Source organism: Microcebus murinus, chromosome 13 (assembly GCF_040939455.1).
Source record: "Microcebus murinus isolate Inina chromosome 13, M.murinus_Inina_mat1.0, whole genome shotgun sequence".
In the NCBI taxonomy this organism is placed as follows: Eukaryota; Metazoa; Chordata; class Mammalia; order Primates; family Cheirogaleidae; genus Microcebus; species Microcebus murinus.
The window spans coordinates 14,685,548-14,711,008 of NC_134116.1; the positions used below are offsets into that span (position 1 = coordinate 14,685,548).

Sequence of the window (25,461 nt, forward strand, 5' to 3'; positions counted from 1 at the left end):
GTTCTGATTGCTGATTGCTGCTTCTGATCATGGTGGGCAGCCATTGTTGCACCCCTCCCACACTGTTGCAAGCCCTCCCCTTCCAACTGAATCAACTTCCAGGGAATTTAAAGGGCAAACCCCTTCAGTTTGTTTATTTTTGTTTGTTTGTTTTTCTGTTTTTGCTATCCTTCACTATTCTGTTGTTTTTGTTTTTTTTTTTCCCTTTTGGAGCCAGACATTTGAAAGTATAGTACATTTAAAAGCAACCACATACACAGGGAAATTCTTTAGAAAGTCCGTGTGCACACCAGGGAAAAGCACAGGCTTAAAAAACACCTGAGAAGCCCTTAAGTTTACACTTTAGGCCGATCTCCAGGACAAACACAGCCTATAATGATCAAAAATACAAAAACAAAATCAAAAACTCCTGAGAAAAAGGAAAATCTCATTTCCAGAGTTATTACATTACTATATTACATTTGAAAGTCCAATTTCCAACAACAAAAAAATCACATGATATACAAAAAACAGGAAAATATGGTTCAAATAAAGGGAAAAAAATCCAATAGAAATCATATCTGAGAAAGACCAGATGACAGACTTGCTAGACAAAGTTTTTAAAACCATTCTCTTAAAGGTGCTCAAAGAACTAAAGGAAGATAGATGTATGTATGAATAAAATAGAAATATCGATAAAGAGATAGAAAACCTAAAAAGAAACCAAAAAAAAATTATCAAGCTAAAAACCACAATAACTGAAATGAAAAATTCACTGGAGAGATTCAAAAGTAGATTTGGGCAAGCAGAAGAAAGCATTAGTGAACTTGAAGATAGAACAACAAAATATTACGATTCAGGAACAGAAAGAAAAAAAGATTGAAAAAAAGTGAACAGAGTTTAAGGGACCTGGGGACACCATCAAGTGGCCCAACCCATGCATTGTGGAAATTCGAGAAAAAGAAGACAAAGAAAAGGGTAGAGAGATTATCCAAAGAAACAATGACTGAAAACTTCCCAAATCTGATGAAAGAAATGAATGCAAACATCCAAGAAACTTAATAAATTCCAAGCAGGATGAACTCAAAAAGACCCACACCAAGAAACATTATAATAATAATAAAAGAATCTTAAAAGCAGCATACAAGGGATCCTCAATAAGAATAGCAACAGATTTCTCATCAGAAACTTCAGAAGCCAGAAGTAAGTGGGCTCATATATTCAAAGTACTGAAAAATAAAAAAAAAAAAAAGTCAAGCCAGAATCCTAGATTCAGCAAAACTATCCCTCAAAAGTGACAGAGAAATTAAGACATTCCCAAACAAACAAAAGCTAACAGAGTTTGTTACTACTAGACCTGACCTCCAAGAAATGCTAAAAGGAGTCCTACAGGTTGAAATGAAAGGGCACTAGATAGTAACTCAAAGCGATATGAAGAAATATATATCTTAGCAAAGGTAAATACAGGGGCAATTATAAAAGCTAGTGTTATTTTAACTTTGGTTTACAACTCTACTTTTTATTATAACTTTGGTTTGTAACTCCATTTTTTGTTTTCTACATTAAGAGATTCATGTGTAAAAATCATTAGTTTGTGTTTTGGGACACAAAGTATAGGAAGATGTAATTCCGTGACATCAACAACCAAAAGAGGTGGGAATGGAGCTGGAAAGGAGTAGAATTTTTGTATGTTATTGAAGTTAAGATGGTATAAAATCAAATTGGAGCGTTACAACATTAAGTTAAGTATTATCCCCATAGAAACCATAAAGAAAACAGCTATAGAATATATAAGTACAAACAAAATAAAATGAGGAAGAAATTAAAATATTTCCCTGAAAAAAATCAACTAAACACAAAAGAAGACAGTAATACAGGAAATGAAGGACAAAAAGCCATAAGGCATATGGAAAAAATAGCAAAATGACAGAATTCACTCTTTATCAGTAATTACTTCAAATGTAAATGGATTAACTCTCAAATAAAAAGCCAGGGATTTGTAGAACAGACCAAAAAAAAGTGATCTAGCTATTAATATATGCTGTCTATAAGACACTCTACTTTTTATTTTTAATTATTATAGGTATATAATAGTTGTATATCTTTATAGGGTATACTGTGATGTTTTGATACAAGAGTACAATGTGAGTTCATCAAATCAGGGTAATTGGGGTATCTATCACCTCAGGCATTTATAATTTCTTTGTGTTAGAAACATTCCAATTCCACTCTTTTAGTTATTTTAAAGTATGCCCTAAATTATTGTTGATTATAAGTACTTGGTTAAAGACACCTTAGATCTAGAGATAAAAACAGGTTGAAAGTGAAGGGGTAGGAAATGATATTCTAAGCAAATAGTAACCAGAAGAGAGCAGGAGTGGCTATAAATAAGCCCATCACAAAAAGACAAATACATGATTGCACTTACATGAGGTATTTAGTGTAGTCAAATTCAGAGTCAGAAAGTAGAATGGTGGTTACCAGGCACTGAAGGAAGAGGGAATGAGAAGGTATTGTTTAATGGATAGAGTTTCAGTTTTGCAAGATGAAGAGAGACCTGGAGATGGATAATGGTGATGGTTGCATGACAATATGAATATACTAAATGCCACTAAATTATACACTTAAAAATGACTAAGGTGGTAAATTTTATGTCATGTGCATTTTACTAGAATTTTTAAAAAATGTATTGTTTTTAAAAAAAGAAATTAAATGGAGAAAAGACAACTCCACAATCACAGGTGGTGATTTTTAACACCCCTCGTTCAGCAATTGATCAAATAAAAAAAAAAATTAAGCGGAGACACAAAAGATGTGAGCAACACTTTGGAACACTTTGACATAATTAATATTTTTAGATACACCCAGCAACTGCAGTATGCACATTCTTCTCAAGTGCACATGGTATATTCACCAAGAAAGACCATATGTTGGGTCATAAAACAAGTATCAATAAATTTAGAAACACTGAGATCATATTTCCTCTGTCCACAGTGGAATTAAATTCAAAATCAATATTTTTAAAAACCCCAAATATCTAGAATTTAAATAGCATACAACTAAGTAATGCATGTATCAAAGAAAAAATCACAAAGGAAACTAGAAAATACTTCAAATTAAATGATAATAAAAATAAAGTGGATCAAAATTTGTGTGCTGCAGCTAAAGTGGCACTTAGCAATTTAGAGCATTATATGCTTATGGTAGAAAAGTGCCAAATCAATGCTCTAAGCTTCTATATAAATAAGTCAGAAAATGAAGAACAAAATAAACCCAAAGTAAGCAGAAGGAAATAATAAAGAGCAGATATCACAATTGAGAAAATTAACAAAGCTAAAAGCTGATTATTTGAAAAGATGAACAAAACTGACAAACCCTTAGCTAAACTGATCAAGAAGAAAAGAGAAAGATAAAATAAATAACCAGTATCAGGAATGAAAGAGGAGTTATCACTAAAGATCCTATAAACATTAGGGGAATAACATCAACATTAGGCCTGCAAACTTGACAACTGGATGAAATAGACAAACTAAATTTTGTCAGAAATTAATAAGATAATTCCACAATTATAGTTAGAGATTTGAAAATCCCTCTGAAAATCCTGAGAAAACAGAGGGGAAAACATTTCCCAGCTTATCTTAGAAGACCCGCATAGCACGAGTTCTAAAATCAGACAAAGACATTATGAAAATAGAAAAGTATACACCTATTACTCAGAAATATAAGGTGAAATCTTCCTCCAAATCTTGAGAATTATAAATTTACATAACACTTAGTGAAACAAATTGATTCTGTAAATGAACAAGCAGAGGCATGGAGGTTTTACAAAATCATCAGTGAAGTCTAGAAGTAAAATACAAGTCCCAGTTCTACTTCTTACTAGCTGCGCAAATTTGGGCAAGAGATTTTATGCCCTCTAAGTGTCAATTTCTTCACCTATAAAATGAGGATAACATTACCTAGCTCATTAAATTACTGTATTACTGTGAGTTCAAAAGAAAAAAGTGAAAAGCATTAGTATCTGCCACAGGACCATCCCATTGCAATTGTGAAGGTTGAGCACTGCACCCTAGGTGAGCAGCATCCTCTTAAATTTTACAGTATACAACCTATGCAGTAGTACATGGAGGCCTCGCTAGGTGCTCAAAAAATTTTAACACCAACCAAAAAAGCTACAATATTATATAGTAGAAAAGGAAACTAGGTGTTTATTCAGGAAATAAGACTTCGAATGTCCCTACAAAACTATGAAATAGTAGTATATTATTCTAGCCATGTTATTAACCTTTTCTAAGCTACCGTAAACTCATTTATAATATCTGTATTTTACAAGATTCTTAGATTTTTCAAAGCTCTCAAAATATAAACGTTATGGTTGAAGTTTCCAGTGGCAATGCATTAATGAACTACATGTCCAAGGTTACTTTTTTAACTACAATGACAGATAAGATGCAATTATCCTTGTTCAGTGTCATAAAAGGAAAGTACATTTAATGGCAAGATTAAACAAGATACAGTGTTTATTTTCTCCCTGTTGTCACTTATAAACTTCATGGCTCCTTCCTTACCTGATTTGTGTTTCAAATTTGTGGTCACCCCATCAAATTCAGATTTATCAATTTCCCATGCAAGAGGTAGCTTGCCCAGGCTATTGGATAAGTTTTCCAAGCTATTTTCTTCATTATAGATGATTTCTGATGCACTAGTTGGGATACCAATGTATCTTGATGAATTATTTCCAGCAGACAAAGAGGTACCATCAGGGAGGCAAGAAGAGCGGGCTGGATTTGGAGCTTTATAGATTGAGGTTGCCTGGTTGAGAAAGGCATAGTCTGAACAGATGGCATAAATTTTTTCCCGAGTATGTGTCACTGGACAACTCCATGGATAATGGCCATCTCCTTTGGGACCCAAGGGTGCTCCTGAGGCACTTGTGCAGAAAGATTTTACAGCACCTTGTAGGTTCTCTTCAGGAGACTTTCTCTCAGATTTGTGCTCACCATTTCCACAATCATTTGACCTTTCTGTTTCTGCAATGTTAGGCATTGAATGTCCTGTAAAAGTTTCTACTAGTAGGAGGAAGTTGCAACTCTTTCTGTTTTTTGAAGAACAACCTTGACAATTGTTTACAGCATCCTATAAAACTTGAGTGCTGGAAAATGGGTTCCTAAAAAATGAGGGAGGGAAAAAGAATGATCAACAATCCCCCAGGTACTACAAACAACACCAAAAAATGTATCAAATATTATTCTATGTTTTCATTCAATGTTTGTTTTACAACTACTATATGCCTCCAGTCATGATCACTAACCATATATCTTATTTCAAAAATTAGTTTAAATAATGTATTAGAATAACAAGAAAGGCAAATAACCCAATTAAAAAATGAGCAAAGTATCCGAATAGTCTCTTTTCCAAAGACAACATAGAAATGGCCAATAAGCACGTGAAAAGATGTTAAGCATCATTAGCTATCAGGGAAATGCAAATCAAAGCCACAATGACAGACCACTTCATACCCAATAGAATGGCTATCATTAAAAACACAGATACTAACAAGTGTTGATGAGGATGTGGAGAAATTGAAACCCTCCTACATTGCTAGTGGAAATATAAAGTGGTCCAGTTGCTTTGGAACAAAAATCTTTGAACATTTAAACAGAGTTACCATTTGGCCTGCAAATTTCACTCCTACCCAAGAGAAATGAAAACATGTCAACACAAGTGTTAACAGCAACATTATTCATAATAGCTACAAGGTGGAAACAACTCAAATGTTCATCAACTGATAAATGTATAAATAAAATGTGGTACATCCATATAATGGAATATTATTTGGCAATAAAAAGAAGTTAAGTACTGGACACATTCTACAACATGGATGAACCCTGAAACACTATAACAAGTAAAAGAAGCCAGTCACAAAGAACCAGATGATATACTGTTTTATTTATATAAAATGTCCAGAATAGGCAAATCTATAGAGACAGAAAGTAGATTAGTGGTTGCCTAGGGCTGGGGACTTGAGGGTGATGGGATTTCTTTTTGGAGTAATGATAATATTCTATAACCAACTGCGACAAAGAATACATAACTTTGTGGATACACTAAAAGCCAATGAATTATATATTTTAGTGGGTGAAATGTATGGTGTGTGAATTATATCTCAGTAAACCTGTTTAAGAAATAATGCAAAAAAAAAGAAATAATGCATTAGCAATATTATTTAAAAAGCATATAAGCATAAAAGATACATGATAAATAATGGTAAAAGACTTAAATCAACAAAAGATTTATAGAATTTAAATTTTTTAAAGATTCATTACCTGACCAAAAAACAGATCCAATCAATGTATCACTAACTTCCAATCAGTCTCAGGAAAAAACTGAATTGCAGGTCTAAAATAATTCCTTTGGGAAAGAAAAAACATAAAAGTTTAAAAAACAACTAAGGTGCAATCAAAGAAGCTGAAGATTTATACAAAAGGGAGTCCTCGGTGAATGAAACCATCACAAGTGATGCAAAGACAACCCTATGCAGGTGCCTGAGCAAAATGTGCTGGTTTCTCTGGGCTCCAACAAGAGCAGCAGGTGAGAGATTCAACCTACCCAGTTGATCCATTTGACTTTTACCAATTGAAAAATGAGAAATGAAAATAACTTCTATAGGTTGCAGAAAAATGAGTATATCAAAACCATCACACAAATACTGAAGTACAAAGACCCATGACTAATGCTGCAAGAAATAACAGAAGAGGATTCACACAAGAACCCCCCAGGTTTTCCTGATCTGTGAAGAGAAACTAGTAAAGATACTGGGCATATCTTCATATAATTTAAGGAAACAGAGCTCCACATAAGGAGACTCCACATGAGCTAGAGAAGATTCCATTTTCTTTACTTTTAAGGCATGCTTTCTCTCTATTCAAATGCTTGGGTAGTGTTTTTTAAAAAATAATTTGGGCAGAGTTTATAGCTGTTTGCAGGAGCGTCAGTTTGGCAGGAGAATCACCACCAGAGGTGGAGCCTCCAGTGGTTTCATTTTGAGAACTCTCACTGTCTTTTTGGTAAAGAAATCTTAAGAGTAGGTGTAGTGGATCCCTAGACGGGAAGCACTCATGCTTTCTCCTTCATTTCATGGTGTGGTGGTGACAGTGGAGAAAGATGCAAAGGGAAGTTCAGTACCAACGCTGTGGAGACCAAACCCTGGTCTTTTTGAAGGACTGAGTTTCTCTGATTCTTAGCACACATCCAAAAGTAGCATTTTCTACTTCTAATCTGTGATCTTCACACTTTTTTTTTTTTTTGGAAAGCCAGGGTGGTGGATGGAGGGGTATGTTTTTGTGGTGTTGGGGTTGTGTGGTTGGGCTGTCGTAGGTGGCGGGCAACCCGCAAAGGTTACTGAAGTTAGTTTGGTGACCAGAGATGGGAACATTCCAGGCGCTGTACTTTTCATATCCTCGTCTCAAACTTAGCTTCCACTTTGCCATGGCTTCCTTTCTCAAATAGAATGGAATCTGGCCGGTGGGGCCAGCTCTCTGTATGACAGTGTAAGGATTTTATGACGTATTCTCATTTGTAAGATATATAGGAGAATATTCTTATCAAAAACATAGGCAAAGAGAAATGACTGCATTTGAGCACAAAAGTTGGGGCTGAGCTTCCTGGAACAATAGACAAGAAGGAATGTAGCACTTAATTCATAAAAAGTGTAACAATCTGGTTTTGTTTGTTTGTGTTTTTCATTTGTTTGCTTTTAAATAATGGTCACTGAATAAGAATGATCTCTTTGGTGGTAGTTATACCATAAGAAAGTGAAAATCGTCAACATAAGGATGTATTTAATATTGATTGTAACTAAAAATCAAAGTATCAAAACTTTCTCATTTGAAATAATGCTTATATAAATTCCTCTCTGAAAATCTGTGTAATATTCATAGATTATATAAGTAAAACACATTACAAGAAAAAATTGCCAAGTACCAAAACATATTACACAGAAAATGAAAATTATCCAAATCCCATGACACAAATACTGCTAGTGCTTACTTTCTTTCCATATTGTCTGTCTGTTTCACATCTGTTTCCCCACTGTAGTGAGCTCCACGAGGCCAAGGGGGCTTCTGCTACTCTGTCCTCAATACTTTACTCAAATTTCATCTTTCTTAAAGTGCACTAAGCACAATTTATTACTGATAACAGAATATTATAGACATCAGTTATTGTATTATATTGTAATTACAGCCTCATGAAATTCTGAGGTACAGACAGGCCATTTGTCCGTCCATTTAATGGACAGCCTGCATCTGTCACGGTTTTGTCACATCTTGTATCTCCTTTTGTCTCTATACTCATTTATTTTTAATTTTATTTTTCTTTAGAGACAGGGTTGTCCCTCTCTCACCTAGGCTAGAGTGCAGTGGCATGACCATAGCTTGCTGCAACCTTGAACTCCTTGGCTCAAGCTATCCTCCTTCCTCAGCCTGCTGAGTAGCTAGGACTACAGGTGCACACTACCATGCCAAGCTAATTTTTTATCTTTTGTAGATGCAGCCATGCTATGGTACCCAGGCTGGTCTCCAACTTCTGGCCTCAAGTTATCCCCCCCACTTCAGCCTCCCAAGCAGTTGGGATTACAGGCCTGAGCCACTTTGCCTGGCTTTGTCTCTATATTATAAACCATTCCCAATTCCATGCCCACTCCTAGCTCCCTCACACCCACCATGAGTTGACATTTCTAATCTGACCTGTGCATAGACATTAGAAAATATTTAGAAAATAAAGTTTGCTAAATATATGTGGTCATAGAACTCTCCTGCCTGAAACCCTTTGCTCTTAGAACAAAAGGCCAACCCCCATCTATCAGATTAGCTCCATTTCACCCTCCCCCCTTCCTCTTTGCTTGCTCCACATTACCTAGGCACCCTCCTTTACTTAGTTAATTCCCATTCATCTTTCAAATGTCAGTTCAAATGTCACTTTCTGGGGGAAGCTTTCTTTGCTCCTCCAACTAGGCCAGGTCACCCCTACATCATCCTGTGCCTTTTTTGCACAAGTCTGTCTTACCAGGGTGCGATTTTACACTTATATTTGTGCATGTGTGTTTATATGACGAATGTCTGCCTCCTGGCAAGAGTGGTTTTCCTACTGTATACCCAGGGCCTAGCATTTGTAGAAGCCTCGTTCAACAAATATTTTTTAAGCGCCTACATCATGCCAGGCATCATTGTAAGCCCTCCTTTTGATTGACCAAGGTTCCCTATCCAGGTGAGCGAGGTATTGCTATATTAAGATTTACTACTCAGAATGATTGCAGGACCTAAGGCACCACTTATGGCTTATTCATAAAATCATGAATTGTTCAATTGTGTGCAAATCAAAATTTTATAAAATGGCTAGCTTTAAATGCTCCGCTACATTAACGATTGCTAAAAGTCATTAAACTAATTGTTCTGTAAGATAAATGTTTCATTAGCAAACCCAATACTTTTCTCCTAGGTTGTATTCCTTTCAGGTTGTATTTTAAGCCTGTATTCCTCAGTATCAAGCTTATGAGTGAACTAAACATCTTTAAAACATCTCTTTGGTAAAGCCTTCCACCTATGACAAGTACTATGATCTATATTCTGCATAGAAGGGAACTGAGACGCAGGGACAGTTCGATGACTTAGGAAGGGTCTATATGTGCCAGAGGGCGAGGTCAGAAGTGCTAAGACCCCAGAGGATCTAGTGTCCCTCTTTCCCACCCAATGTCCTCCCCAGCCCCTCCAGACTCCTTCCTCTTCCTCAGACCTGCCCCCTCCCCAGAGCAGAGGCCGCGGGCCTACGTAAGGATACCGGGATTCCTCCGGCGCACGGCTCCCGCAGCAAGCGCAGGATCCCAGGAGGCCAGGAGGGTCCCCACCGCCCTCCTCTGCGAAGCTCGCGGCGCTGCTGGGATCGGAGGCCGCCGGGACGCAGGCGACAGTCGCGCAGGCCGGTCCCAGCCGGCAGAGCCAGTGTGTGCGGAGGCGGTGTCGGCCGAGAGGAAGGAGAGCTGCTGCGCCCCCTGCTTGCCGCCCTCCCGCTGTGGCCGCCCGGGGACCCGCGCGCCCCCGCGTCCCTCCCGATGCCCGGCGTCCCAGTCCCCGCACTGGTCAAGGACCGCGAGGCTTCCTGGCATCCCCCCTCCCCTCTTAGTCCCTCGCCAGCCGGAAGGCCGGGTTGGCCACGAGGGGGACCGCTTCGAATCTGCCCGGGGACCCGGGGACCTGGGGACGGAGACGCTCGCTCCCGGGGCTAAAGGCGCCCGAAAGAGGGGACGCGGGCAGTTACTGCACCCGGGGGAAGAGGGCAGCCCCGCGATTCGTGTTTTTCCATAAACGCATTGATACCATTAGTAACAACAGTTGCAGAAAAGAAAGTATGAAAGAAAGCCCCTGCCTTGGCGCCCGCCCAGGCCCCTTAGGCGCACAGCGCCACCGGCCCGGCCCGGTTTTCGGGGCAGCGGGCGGGGGGGAGGCAGGCTGAGGCGGCTCCGGGTCCGACTGCCGAGCGGACGCAGAGGTGCCCTTCGGAAGTCGCGCGGGAGCCTCCTCCCCGAGACTGCCCCGGCCCGGGTGCGGGCGTGCAAGGAGGGAGGGGACGGCCACCGCTCGCGGGGTTCCCGGACCTTGCCGAGCGTGGCGCGGAGAACGGCGCTCGAAAAGGGACTACCGGTAGCCACCAAATCAAGCTTTGTTCGCGACAGGACTAGCCCCTTCTCTCCATGGCGCTTCTCCTCCCCCTGCGACCCATTTTTTTTTACCCTACTCCTTCCCGGAGGACGAGCACCGACGCAGTGGCCTCCATTCGGACGCCACAGGGCTCCAGACAGGCGACGCTGGCTGCGCCTAGAGCAGGCGGGCGGCTGATTCGCGCAGGGCCGGGCGCGCGGCCGGCCGCCACCGCGGCCCCTGCCCACCGCCCCGGGGTGCCTCTGGCCTGGCTGGCGGGGTCGGGTCACTGCGGCCGCGGCGGAACGCGGCACGGGACCCTGATCACACGCCCCTCCAGTTACCCTGGGGCTGGCGTCTCTCTCTCGTCCCATCGGAGGGCGCGGGGACAGTGCCCTGGACTGCGGTTCCCCGCGACGGGTCGTCGGATGTCATTGACAGCACCTTCCTTTCAACGTGTTTTATGCCTGCTCTCTGCACGTGCGGAGGACATGGTAATCCCCCCAAAGATCTTAGTTGTGCCTCCGCCCCCGCGTGCCCCTCTATTGGGCATCTGTAGTATTTATCTGTTCCCTGAAAGCGGTGACCGAAAAGTAAATAAATGGGTGAAAGAGGGTAAAACCTAGCAGGATTTCCGCTTGTCCTGTCGCGAACTACATATCCCAGGGAGCCCGGGGCGCCGGGACGCGTGTCCACTTCGCCATCCACTTGGAGAAGGCCTTACTCAGCCTGGCGCGACACACGGGCCAATCCCCTCGCCCTGCACCTTGGCTGGAACCTGAGACGGATTCGCCCCCAAATGATGCTCCAGTGGCAGGAACCGCACAAGTTTATCCTTGTCCCGAGAAAGGGGAGCAGCGCGGTTCTTGCCCGTTTCAGCAGAACGAGTGGCACCCTTCATCTGGACATGCCAAGGCTCGGGTTGTGATTCTCCTGGGGACGGTGGAGACCCGCGCGCCTGCCCTGCACGTCAGGCGACACTCCGTGGAGCCGCGTTTGCTGCAGTGACCGGCCGACGTGCGTTTCCGTCCACCTCTTACACGTCTTCATTTATCCGTGGATCACTTCGAGAGTCCGTCCTGTAAATGTTTAGCATTTTGCTGCTTTACTGCTTCTTTCTGGGGACCGTTCCAGCACTTGCCGAGACCGGCGAAGAGAGGCGACTGAGCCCGGAGAAGAGCGAAATATGGGGACCCGGGCTCAAAGCGGATGTCGTCCTTCCCGCCCGCTATTTCTATATTCAGGCGGTGGATACATTAGGGAATAGGTAAGTCGAGAAACGGCCCCTTAACTATTTTGGATTGCAATTAAAACTGTGATCTCCCTTCAACTTTTCTCTCTCGAAGACTTTGTTTCTCCATAGCAGTTAAAGTCCAGGATATTTGGGTGCTATTCGCATCTGGTTGTAACAGTGTCCCCGATGAATTTTTCTATGTAACTGTAGAAATAATTCTGAATTATAATATATTATATATAGAATACATAGTATAATAATATATAGAATACATAATATAATAATAATTTTATCTCCTAGCTAGTTTGATAGGGAGTCCCACATTATTAGGGCAAGACAAAGCACCTCCGCCTTGCTGGAAATACTATGAATATTTTCGAACTACTTTTTGCCTAAACTGTGGTAAGGAATTTACCCCCGTTGCTAGAGACTTGGTAGACACCTGCAGGTAAGCATGTTTTGAAACTCAAAAATTAAAATCAAGTACTATGTGAAACTTTAGCGTTTGGATAGAAAGTATCAATGTATGAATCTCCTATATGATTGTAACAAACATTTCATACTAATAAATTAAGTACATTAACATTATACTTAAAACTTACTCTTATAATTAAAAAACTTCTGAAGTGATTGTCTTCATTATTGGTGGATGCTGACTGTGTATATTTTGTAGGGAAAAAAATCTTGGAACAAAACGATTTTCAAAGCAAAGAACACGAAGATTGTAAATTTTGTAATTTGGCTATAAATACTACAGCTGGGGAAATTAAATAACCTCCTAGCAAGAACACTCACTCCAAAAAAACTTTTTTACAGTGACACTAAGATGACACACTACCTACTGTGTTTTTGCCCATAGCTGTGAGCATGATTTATAATACTGATATTTTAAAGAATCATTGACAGAGATTTGGCAAAATAAGATCATTCTCTTCAGAGGCACCATTTGATCACAATTTTCTAAATGTGATGGGCATAAAAGAAATAGTAGGTTGATAAGAATATTTCTATATATATGAAATGCGTAAGTATGTTGCAGGCTTATATACATTAGTAGTCTTAACATATTCCTTGTGATTGTCTAATGGAACTATTTTCCTTTTTAAAAGGAAAAATCTCTGATCCATCATATTCATGGTACTAAAAGCATTAGAGAGAAGGTGTAATCATATATTAGAAGAAGAATGTGGAGGAGAATAGTAAAGTTTCCAGACTGAAGAGCATACTTATTGTGCATTTGTTCCTTTAAATAATTTTCATATCTTATTGTTCTCCCCATGACAGATTCACATCATCTCCAGGTAAAAAGGTGTTCCTGGTAAAAATCTCAGCACCAGAGGAACAATTCACTAGAGTTGGAGTCCAGGTTTTAGACCGAAAGGATGGGTCCTTCATAGTAAGATACAGAATGTATGCAAGCTATAGAAATCTGAAGGTAGAAGTTAAATTCCAAGGTCAACATGTGGCCCAATCCCCATATATTTTAAAAGGTAATTAAAGATAATTTTAAAAGAACAGTATTTGAATACAATAGTATATACATCATTCAATCAATAAAAACAACTTATCACGATTTTTTTTCACTGAAAGAAAAAAATAGACCTTTCCTACTTGAAAGATAAATTAGGAGTCCTAGTAAAATAGAGAAATTCAAGATTTGAATGGGAATTATAATTCACTAAAGAGCAAGGAACATATTACTAGAGAATTTGCTCCCTGAAGGTACAACTTTAGTAAGAATTATCAAGCTCTGTGTGTGGTCATACATGATACTTTCTTAACTGGAGATACATGACTTAAGAAACTCGTTAAATGTTATTGAAATTTGGTAGATCATTTCAGGAAAGGCGATGGCTTGAAGGACGAGTGGGGACTGTTGTTTTTGATCATTGTTTCGATGCCATTTTTCCAGAGAAATTCTCTGATATTTTCTTGTATAGGATGAGAGTACAGCCGTATTGCCTAGAGCCATCTCCTTCCCTCTCTTGGGAGACAGTACTCTAAAGCAGTGGGGAAGAAATATATACAAAGTGTATATACAAAGGCAGGAATCTTTTGTCTCCCCTTCTACCCCAAGAAAGGTAAACATTTTTTAAAAGTGTCTAGGTTCCTTACCTGCATTCTACCAGGACCACATGATACAGTACAACCTGCTAATGTTGAGAAGATACTCCGTTGTCCACTACTACCTGAGTCAGGTGGGGATCTGAGAATTACAGATAGGAATGACAGTAAAAATATCTCAATTCAGATTCTGCTATATTGTTAGTACTATTTCTACAAATATATAATTAACCCATTGTAAAATTAGTGAAATGGATTGTTTTGAGGGTTACTTTTACTTCTTTATAATTATTTTTTTAAAAAAGGATATGATTTCCTTGTTTACTTTTGTTGTTGTTGATGAGTAAAGTCCCTTAGACACTTATAACCTATTTATATAATAGACCAGTGAAATATTAATTCACATTACTTTTGTCTTTCATTAAAATAGGTATACTCTTCTGATATCCTTTTACCAGTATTTAGTTATTCTTAAGTACACAAAACATAAAGAATAATGAATCGTAATGTCTACTGTAGAGCATAAATTAGTGCCCATTGGCTTTACTTGCGTAAAGAGGACCTGATTATGAAAATATCATAAGACTTCACTGTGAAGAGTTGTCAGAATAGAAGGCTGACATACTGCAATGCCCCCATGTAATAAATGCCCCCATGTGTTTCTTTTAAAATGTATTTTCAATCAAAATGCCTCTCCTAGCCAACTAGGCAAAATCCACAAAACTGTATTTTGGATATGTGTTATGTGTTTCAAATGCTGAGTAAAATTGTTACTGTTGTACTTTGTTATTTGTGTGTAAATAGGGCCAGTTTACCATGAGAACTGTGACTGTCCTGTGGAAGACAGTGCAGTCTGGCTACGAGAGATGAACTGCCCGGAAACCATTACTCAGATTCAGAAAGATCTGGCACAATTCCCTGCTGTCGATCCAGGAAAGATTGCAGCAGAAATCCCAAAAAGATTTGGACAGAGGCAGAGCTTGTGCCACTATACCTTGAAGGATAACAAGGTACAACACATGACTGAGGTTTGCTTAATTGTTTTTGGTGATTTTTGTTTGTTTTTATGTTTGTTTTGACCATTTAGCTACAGTTAGCTAAATATTTTACTAAACATCATCTGAGTAAGGATTATTGTGACAAGCTTTTCCTCAGTGAAGTCTGCCAGTATTTTTAGACTAACATAATAAATGGTGAATTCTCTTTTAGGTTTATATCAAGACTCACGGTGAACATGTAGGTTTTAGAATTTTCATGGATGCCATACTACTTTCTTTGACTAGGAAGGTAAGAATATGTTTTCTCTTAGATGTAATAGATAATTAAAGCCCAGGTTTTACAGTATAATTTTTCAAAAAAAAAATAATAACAATACCAGAGGTGTTCTATCCTGGGGCCATTTTAAAATACTATTCTGAAGTTTTATGTCATGTACAATGCCTGTGTTAGTTTATAAGGGCTGCTATAACAAAGTACTACAAACTGGGTGGCTTAAAATAGCAAAGATGTATGCTCTCACAATTCTGGAGGCTAGAAGTCCAAAATCAAAGTGTCAGCAAGGCCAGACTCACTCTGAGATTCTGGGTAGCATCCTTCTCTGCCACTTCCTAGCTTCTAGCAGTGGTTTCAATCTTAGTGTCCCCTGGCTTGCAGCTGCAATAGCATCTGGCCTCTGCTCTGCCATCACATAGCCTTTTCCCCTCATGTGTCTTTGTCTTAGGGTCTCTTCTCCACTTTTCATAAGGACACCAGTCATATTGGATTAACAGCCCACCATACCCCAGTATGACCTCATCTTTAACTAATTACATCTGCAACAACCCTATTTCCAAATAAGATCATTCTGAGATACTAGGGTTTAAGGCTTCAGCATGTCTTTTTTCAGTGACAAAATTCAACCATAACAATACTCTGTAGAGGAAAGAAAATGGCTTATAATAAAACCATTTTGGTACTAAACCTACTTTGAGTCCACAGAAGTCTTGCTTTATACTGAATACTATTCCTTGATATAATGTGCCTTAGTAGGGTTCTAGTGGAATATTTTGACAGTAATGTCAAAATGGCTGATATGAAGAACTATAAAGGCTTGGCGCGGTAGCTCACACCTGTAATCTTAGCACTCAGGGAGGCCGAGGCAGGAGGATCGCTCAAGGCCAGGAGTTCGAGACCAGCCTGAGCAAGAGCGAGACCCCATCTCTACTAAAAATAGAAAGAAATTAATTGGCCAACTAAAAACATATATAGAAAAAATTAGCCGGGAATGGTGGCATATGTCTGTAGTCCCAGCTACTTAGGAGGCTGAGGCAAAAGGATTGCTTGAGCCCAGGAGTTTGAGGTTGCTGTGAGCTAGGCTGACGCCACAGCACTCTAACCCGGGCAACAGAGTGATACTCTGTCTCAAAACAAACAAACAAAAAAAAATCTATAGCAACAATTTTGTCAATTGTATATTTATTTATAATCTATTATAATATTGAGTACTTTGCATACATACCATGTTTGAATTACTCATGGAAAATTATAGTGCCTTCTTTTTTGAGATTGCAAATCACTTACAGTCAGTTAATTCTGAATGTAGGCAGTTATATATCATCAGTATTATGCCTCCTTTAAGCTGTTAGAGTACTGATGAATTTTTCTTGTTCATCTGTGTCAATCCATGGAAAAATAAGAATGTTCTTTAAGATTCCAATTTCTCAAGATGCTTCTCAGACTGATCAACATAGTTATTGCCTTAAAAGGGTATATCTCTTACTTTGCAAATACGCTAAACATTTTCTATGGCTAGATAAAACAGATTCTTTCAATGCGTTCATGCCATTTATCAGTAGAAGCAGCATAGTTTGAAAGTCACTATGCTGGCCTTGGGTTGAGTTCCTGAGTTCAAATCCTGGTCCTACCTGGTGTGTTTCTACAATGGAAACATCTGGCTCATTAATAAGAAACTAGGGTTAGAGTCCCAAATGCTGTTTTTAAAATTATTTTCCAGTAATTTTCTTTCTCTTTGATCATCTTAGAGTCTCTTGGCAGTATTAGAACATAGATTACCTTTACCATTTTATCCCTTTTGTAGGAAACCTAGAATACTTATATATATATGAATAAATCCTAAAAACTTATCCATAATTCAAACCAGGATGATGATCATTACCTGAAATTTGTAAGGTTGGCCTTTCATTTGGTACAATTTCTAATTTAAATTGATAAATATAGGGTATTATTCAATGCAAGAAAAATGAATAGGATCTCTGTTTCCTTTTTTTTTAGGTGAAGATGCCAGATGTGGAGTTTTTTGTGAATTTAGGAGACTGGCCTTTGGAAAAAAAGAAATCCAATGCTAACATCCATCCAATCTTTTCCTGGTGTGGCTCTACAGATTCTAAGGATATCGTGATGCCTACCTATGACTTGACTGAATCTGTTCTAGAAACCATGGGCCGGTGAGAGATGGGTCAGGGTTGACCCAGAGCCTTGGTTTTTTTCCTTTGGTGAGTTCTTTTCCAACAACTTTTGTGACATGACAGTTTGGGAGGAAAATCTGTCGCACTTTCTGTCTTCTAGAGTAAGTCTGGATATGATGTCTGTGCAAGCTAACACGGGTCCTCCCTGGGAAAGCAAAAACTCCACAGCTGTCTGGAGAGGGCGAGACAGCCGCAAAGAGAGACTCGAGCTGGTCAAACTCAGTAGGAAACACCCAGAACTCATAGATGCTGCTTTCACCAACTTTTTCTTCTTTAAACATGATGAAAGCCTGTATGGTCCCATTGTGAAACACATTTCATTTTTTGATTTCTTCAAGGTATGATATCATCAGTGGCCAATCCTTTTTGTTTTTCTAATTTATATGTAAATTACTTTGAGGAAAGGAAATTGAGGCCTACAAATTGCAGGGGACGGGAGCAGTGAGCACAAAATTTAGTGATTATCAAGGCACGGGGGTCCTGGGAACTAGCGTGGCGACCTGAGCTGTACTCACTACCCAGCCTGACATTAAATATGCGCTGAAGGAGCTTGGAGCCTGGGTAGACCTATGATTTTTTTTTTTCCAGTTAACTCTCAAGAGATGCACATGTCAGCTCCAAATCCTTTTTTATTAATAAGTACATTTAAGTCATTTTATAAATATTTTTCCCCAGAGCCATGTTATCGCAACAGACTATAGAAGATATAAACCAGTGGTTTCTTATCAGGCCTTCTGGTGGGGAATGACTTGAAACCCATCCAAATGTTCTGCCTGGGAATTCTGGGGATTGGGGATCACTTTCTGTGTCTAGAATGTGAATTGCTCATGTTTCCCAGGGAGTAATCCTTCTTCTGACATCTCCCTTTTTAAGGCAGTGGGCAGTGCCTTAAACTTTAGACCACTGAGTGGTTCCTGAAGTCACATGTGGTAGAGAGAAAAATGGGCAAAAGGTCCTCTGTATGTGGAAGGCAAGTGATTAGCGAGCCCTATCTGCCCTGTAAATGGCCAGGTTTTCTTAAGGTGGGTTATGTGGAGGTAGGTAGACCTAAAGAATGCTATGAGTTGTCAGTGTTTTCTCCATATGTATATCTCGAAGATTTTTGAAAGAAAGTATTATCACCAGAGAGCAGATACTAGCCATCCTTGCTCAGAGGGAAGGGTGTTACATCTTGCCTTGGATTTATTCCTGCCTGTTGAATTTTGTACAACTGAAGGCTATCGATTTCCACAGTCCTATGAATATTTTTATTCATAAGATGTTCTTGCCCCAGAGCTTGCTAATTTCCTTAAGACATATGTATGGCCATCTGGTGTTTAAAAAATACTATTAACATGCCTCAGAATGTGCTGTCAGATGCACATGTGCCATTAATAAAGCACTAGAGGAATTACGAAGTCACAGATAAATTTATCTCTCCTTATGTTGTAACATTAGAACAACAGTTTTGTTATTTTATTGTCTGCTTCGACATTAGATTTATTGCCCTCTGCGAAATTTATTATAGGAGCCCATCAATATGAGCATATAGCTCTAGGTCAACCTGTTATATAATAGCACTAACTAAATGGCAAAGGCAGAGGGCCAAATCTGGCCAACTGGTATCTGAGGATGGCAAAGGTTTATGTGTGGAATGGAGAGGAACATAAAAAGAGTAGAAAGAAAGGAAACTGAATGGAAGTTCTTAAACTTTACCACTGTTTCGCAGCATAAGTATCAAATAAATATCGATGGCACCGTGGCAGCTTATCGCCTACCATACCTACTGGTTGGCGACAGTGTTGTGCTGAAGCAGGACTCCATCTACTATGAACACTTTTACAATGAGCTGCAGCCCTGGAAACACTACATTCCAGTTAAAAGCAACCTAAGCGATCTGCTAGAAAAACTTAAATGGGCAAAAGATCACGATGAAGAGGTAAGGTCAGTCTCCTCCAAGGCTTCCTTCCACTTATACCCTGATGTCACAGGTCCGTTTCAAATGTCTTGTATCAGGAGTGTGCAGGATGCTCAGATATACACTTTTACCTGTAAATGGGAAGCTGCCTGCCCACAGATAGCACAGTAGTTTCCCACAGATGAACACAGTAGGCATCGTGTCTTTTTTTTTTTTTTAAGATGGTATCTCACTCTTGCTCAGGCTGGTCTCAAACTCCTGAGCTCTAGCAATCCTCCACCTCATCCTCCCAGAGTGCTAGGATTACAGGCATGAGCCATTGCACCTGGCCAGCATTATGTCTTGGAATAACTGTCCACACTGCATGTGAAACAAAAAGCCAAAGCTTGGCCTTGATAACACCTTTTCTGTCAGTCCCATTGGTTTGAGCTGCAAGCACTTGCCTCTGTTAGCAGTGTGAAAATTAAGATGGCCACTCTGGCAGGAGTCACTAACTGTGCTGTGGATTAAAGTGAGGGATTGCATGAAATAAGCTTGAACTTAATTGTCTGCTAAAAATTGTGAAGGCAACACATTAAGCTTTGTCTTGCATTTACTTTATAAAGTCATTGTTACCTCTCCAAAAGAAGCTTAATTCTAGTAGGCTCAATATGACTTCTCAAATTTTCAAACTTAAAAACCTCCCTTTTTTGAACATTCTTTTTTGATTTTAATAGATTTAGGGGATACAAATGTTTTTTGTTACATGGATAAATTGTATAGTCGTGAAATCAGGGCGTTTAGTGTACCCATTGTTCAAACAGTGTACATTGTACCCGATAGATCATTTTTGATCCCTCACCTCCCTCCTACTCTTCCCCCTTCTTAACTTCCAATGTCTATTAGTCCACTTTGTATGACTGTATATACCCATAATTAATAACCTCCCTTTGATTTGAGCAAATATACTCTGGTAAATGTTCCTTTTACCACATACAACTACCCCCAAAGATACGTCTCTCACTATTGTCGCACTGTATAGGTAGGTACTCTCAAGATCATTTGCGTATGTCTGCTTGGGGGAAAAATATGTTTCATTAAAGGATCTTTTTGTTCTCATAGGCAAAAAAGATAGCAAAAGCAGGACAAGAATTTGCAAGAAATAATCTCATGGGTGATGACATATTCTGTTATTATTTCAAACTTTTCCAGGTCAGTATTTTCCAAGAAAACAGTCATATAACTTAAAACTAAACATGTTAAGAACCAGTAATATTTCACTTAATTCCTAAAATATATTAATATAAGGAGATATATGTTCCTCTGTGGGTGAAAATCAAGGAAAATATTAAGTAATAATAAAAAATAGTTGAAAACCAAAGATTAGCTAATAGAGAATATTACACTTGGGTGAAAAGTATTAATATTAGGACTATGTGGTTTTATTATTTAGTATTAATGTTAGGACTATTGCCTAATCACAATTAGGAAATTGGCCTCTGATCCTGCAAAGTTATTATATATGGATTTGTATTTAATATTTTCTGTTTTTTCTGTTGCTACTGCCTTACTGTTTCCTTGTCTGAACAGTACAAGGTATCTTTGGGCCTCTTGTCCTGACCCCTTGTGAGCCATGACTTCTGTAGGAAAGTATTTCCAGGGGCCCGAGCATTTAGGGATAGTATTCAAAGCACCTCTAACAATGTAAAAAGCCTTTTTTAAAAAAAAATGCAACAGCAAGTTATTTGCTGATAATAGTACTAGATCTAGATTAAGATTTTTTAACTCAGAATTATAGGTAGTGAGCCCATCTCTGAGGCTCTGCTCTAGAACAAATTTGGTCTGTTACTGATCTGTACTGGCCCTCCCCATTTTATAACCTCCCCTTGATGAAGGGGTGCAGAGGGGGAACCATGTGAAATTAGTGAATTAGTGGGATTTATTTTCTGGATTTCTAAAGATCCACAGAGTAGTGTTCATTCATTTAGCCAATATTTAACATAAGTAGTTAGCACACTATCCCACCCAGAGTAAGCACATCATTGATGAAGATGATGACTGTGATCATGAAAGCCATGATGAGGAAAGCAAAAAGAGTCCTCATCCTCAAATTCTCAGTCTAGGGAAGATTGTGTGCAAAATTGTTTTTATTATAAGGCACAAGGTGCTTAAAAAAAAAAAAATAAGTCCTATAAATTTAGGATAGAATAACAAGAGGTCTGTTAGGAATAGGCAGTCAGTGTTCAAAGGATAGCCACTTCTCAGGAGCTCTGTTGTTGTGTGTTTAATGTGGGTATGTACAAAGGACTTTGCAGACAACGTGTGAATTCAATGGATCATAGTCTTTGTAAATTGCAGCATGTCTGATTTGGTGAATGTACTTAAAATTATTGTGTAAGAAATGCTTTGTATTGTTGTTTGAACAGGAATATGCCAATTTACAAGTGAGTGAGCCCCAAATCCGAGAGGGTATGAAAAGGGTAGAACCACAGACCGAGGACGACCTCTTTCCTTGCACGTGCCATAGGAAAAAGGTAACCAGAACTCACCTTCTGGCTGGTGTCAGAGTAAGAACTAACATTGATCTAAATTTGCATTCATTCCTTTAGTCATTCAGTCAGGCAACAAATATTTGAGTGTCTCCTGAGGCCTCCAAGCAATTCAGTCTACTAGAGAGACAGATATATTAGATGTTAAAAATACACAGGAAAGAATGCTAAAATGCAGTTAAGTGAGAAGATATAGTAGCTCCCTGGCAAACTGGCAAAGTTGAGGAAAGCCTTTTTTATTTGAGACAAGAGTCTTGCTCTGTTGTCTGGGCTAGAGTGCCCAGAGGCATCATCATAGCTCACAGCAACCTCAAACTCCTGGGCTCAGGGGATCCTCCTGCCTCAGTCTCCCAAGTACCTGGGCCTACACAGGTGTGCACACCACACCCAGCCTTGAGGGAAGCCTTTTTTAATGTGAGAATTCAGATCACATGGTATTTGAATAGACAAATTATTATTTGAAAAGTACTTTCACATATATCATCTGATGCCATCATCTTGTGATATAGGCTTGGCAAGGTTCATCATCCCAATTGAAAGAAGAAAAAATATATAACCATGATTATTTGTGTTATCAAATTATTCACTTAAAAATAGTCCATGTTGATACCCCTACATAAGGATTTCATTTATAAAAGTCAGATTCACATCTGGACTTGTAAGGTAAAAGGACCTTAGAGTTCATCTAGTAAATGCCTTCATTTTATGGTTAGCAAAACTGAACCCAAAGAAGAATTTATCTCAGAATCTTCTAGCTGGATTATAGCAAAGCAAAAGCCAGTATCTCATCCTCAGATTGTGTGTATATTTTTATATAAAGATGCTGTTTGATGGAGAACCATCTTTTTGATTATGGTTATTTTTTTGTTTGAAAGAATATGCATTGTAAAAACTGCAATGTATATATATATATATGTGTGTGTGTGTGTGTGTGTGTGTGTGTATATATATAAAATACATTATTTCCAGCAGCATCATTATGTTTCTGAATGAATGAACTCAAGATTGTGTTATTGTAATCAAAGATGAGAAGGCAGATTTGGCAATTATTATATATACCTCCCAAGGGGGTTTAAAAGGAATAAGGTGAGATTGGCCCCAGTGGTATGACAGAACCAGTTCATAGGAGCTCACCCATCGTTAAGTATTCAGGAATTTTGCACAGTAGGTAAATTTCTGGTAGCTTGGCATCAGCCTAGTGGAAGTATTTACACCATAGCAAATAGCATATGCTACAAATCAAAATTTTGGTTGTGGAGAACAGTTTTTTTGGAGAACTGATTTACCGCTGTCTGGCTCTCAGAAGTAGTACATCATCAGTGCTAACCCCTGTTAGTGCTGCAGCCATAAAATCAGTTAAATCCAGTGACAAAACAAGAATTGCCAAATCAAAATCACCAGGTTTGTGATTTGGTGTCAAAACACTTCTCACTTTGGCTCCAAGTGAGGCTGGGCAGCTTCCTTTCTGCATTCCTGTTTAATTTTTTATCTAAGTATTTTACAGGAGGTATTAAATCACTGTCTTCCACTGATTAGTAGAAGTTAGGGGCTAGAATGATAGCTTTGTTTATTTCTTACTTGTTGTCTGTTCTAGCCTTTCACTGAAACCATTCATAACACAAGGTCTTTACCATAATAAAGACTGATGGATGTTTGGGTTCCTGATCAGTAGCCTGTGAAACACAACGTGATTTTACCCATATGGATGAGTCTGATCCTCTAGAAATAGTCCTAGGCCCTAAAAGCCTCTAGCAGTAGCTTGGCTTTTTTCCCCTTTCTCATCTTTAGGGAAAAATAATTAATAGACCAATGTTAGTCTTCTTTACTCATATAAGATTTCTTGGTGGCTCTAAATATTTTGCTTCTTCATTGCAGACCAAAGATGAACTTTGATATGCAAAATACTTCCGACTCAAATAATGGTGCTCTGAAGACTCTTCTTAACTGAAAAGAAGAATGTTTTTTAAGTATTCATTCCACGGACAATATAAAACCTGCCATGTGATTGTTTGGATTATGAAGATATGTTTCTACCTATTATGCAGTATTCTCATGACTGTCCTTTAAAAGCACATTTTTAAAATTTTATAATAAAACCACCTTTATTTTAAAGGGCTATGCTATGCTACTTTATAGCTGTGTTTGGACCATGGGGCAGTAAAAAGAGAGGGAATCTGGGTCTTTGACTAACAGCAGCCCAGACCCCTGCCCAGACTTGTTTTATGTGACAGAACAGTAGACCCCTGTCTCCTTTAAGCCACTATTATTGCAGATACTCATCCACTCACATCCAAAATTACTAATACATCATACTAATCCTATCATTATCTGGCCTCTGCCTGCATCTTTAGTCAAACCTGTCAGTACTTTCTAATGTGAACCCCGTAGTCTAGCAACACCAATCCCTCCCAGTTCTGTCAGTACCTGTTTCCTTACCTTCCTGATACCTGCCTTTCCCTTGGTCTGGAATGCCAGGACTCTCTCTTCTTCATCCAGCTCAGACATCCTTTGATGCTCATGTCAGGAATCTAGATTCACCTCTGAATCTTCTCTGCACACTGACGTCATTGTATTCACCACACTATGTGTTAATTATCCATTTGGTTCTTTCGCTCATTCTTACCAGATTTTAATCACCTTGACTGCAGAGACCATGCTTTTCTTCTGGGTAGTCGTAGGGTCTAATAAGGTGCCTGCAACTAGAAAGGCTGAATAAATGTTGAATGGATGAATGAATGAATGAAAATCACTTTGAAATGCAGCTAAAAGAATTTAAAAGGAACTAGAAATCCTAACACTGAATCATAGACCATTTTCTACAAATTTCCTAAACTAATATTCTCCCATCTACCTTCCAGTAAATAATCTTATAAATTTTTTAAATTATGAAATATACATATAGAAAAACATAAATGTATATCTGCAGTTTAAAAATAATTATTTAAAAATCCACATAACTACTGACAAAAATTCTTTGCTTGACCAAACTTTGCTCAGGCTCCTGAATCTTCTCCTATGCCTATTTGTGCATTGCCTTGTAAAAGTACAGTTTTGGCAAGAACCTTGCTAAGTCAGTTTATCAAAATCCCCCAACCTCCTTTTCTGATCACTCTCTATATCTAGTCAGGTTCCTCTTCTTTCACCATTGCCCAAATGATGTCTGATCATGAATAGAACCAGAATCTCCGTTACCCCTGATATTTCCTCTCAGTAATTTTCCATCCACTGACCCTTACTGTACTCCTTGGCTGTAAATGCCCACTTTTCCATGCTGTCTCCAGAATTGAGCCTGATTCTGTACTGAGATTTTTTCCCCCTATTGCAATAGTTATAACTAGCATCTGTTTTTACTGCTTTAACTATTGTCCAGCTCTGGTTTTTACTTGATACTATGACTTGGGTTCAGACATAGAACATTGCTGGCACCTTAAAAAGTGCCTCACCCCATCACATTGCCCTCTCCCCATAACCACTATTGTGATGGCTGTAACAATCTTTTCTTTGCTTTTTAAATAGTTTTACCACTTACATATACTTTCCTAAGCAACAGTTTAATCATGCCTATTTTAAAGGGGTATAAATGAAATCATACCAAACATTT

General features: G+C 38.9%; 2 protein-coding genes across 6 annotated transcripts in view; one reads left to right on the top strand and one right to left on the bottom strand.

Moving 5' to 3' along the window:
• BIVM (basic, immunoglobulin-like variable motif containing) overlaps positions 1-11,312 on the bottom strand; it is a 39,685-nt gene extending 28,373 nt beyond the window's left edge. The window contains exons 1-3 of one of the 5 annotated variants that reach the window (XM_012751961.3): positions 11,018-11,312; positions 6,306-6,390; positions 4,548-5,146 (exon numbers count right to left, since the gene is read on the bottom strand). In XM_012751961.3, coding sequence (XP_012607415.1) covers positions 4,548-5,025 — 478 coding nt within the window. In that variant the 5' untranslated portion in view covers positions 5,026-5,146; positions 6,306-6,390; positions 11,018-11,312. Of the gene's footprint in view, positions 1-4,547; positions 5,147-6,305; positions 6,391-8,028; positions 9,736-9,816; positions 10,741-10,765; positions 10,975-11,017 lie in introns of those variants that run through there. The other 4 variants (XM_012751955.3, XM_012751957.3, XM_012751956.3 and 1 more) reach the window with 4 other exon arrangements.
• A 107-nt stretch (positions 11,313-11,419) lies between these two features.
• POGLUT2 (protein O-glucosyltransferase 2) lies at positions 11,420-23,976 on the top strand. Its single transcript, XM_012751962.2, has 10 exons — positions 11,420-11,940; positions 13,192-13,397; positions 14,776-14,981; positions 15,181-15,258; positions 17,242-17,414; positions 17,536-17,773; positions 19,144-19,353; positions 20,434-20,523; positions 21,738-21,845; positions 23,736-23,976. Exons 1-10 carry the CDS (start codon positions 11,759-11,761, stop codon positions 23,751-23,753), a joined length of 1,509 nt encoding a protein of 502 aa, XP_012607416.2. The 5' UTR covers positions 11,420-11,758; the 3' UTR covers positions 23,754-23,976.
• Positions 23,977-25,461: the final 1,485 nt, after the last annotated feature.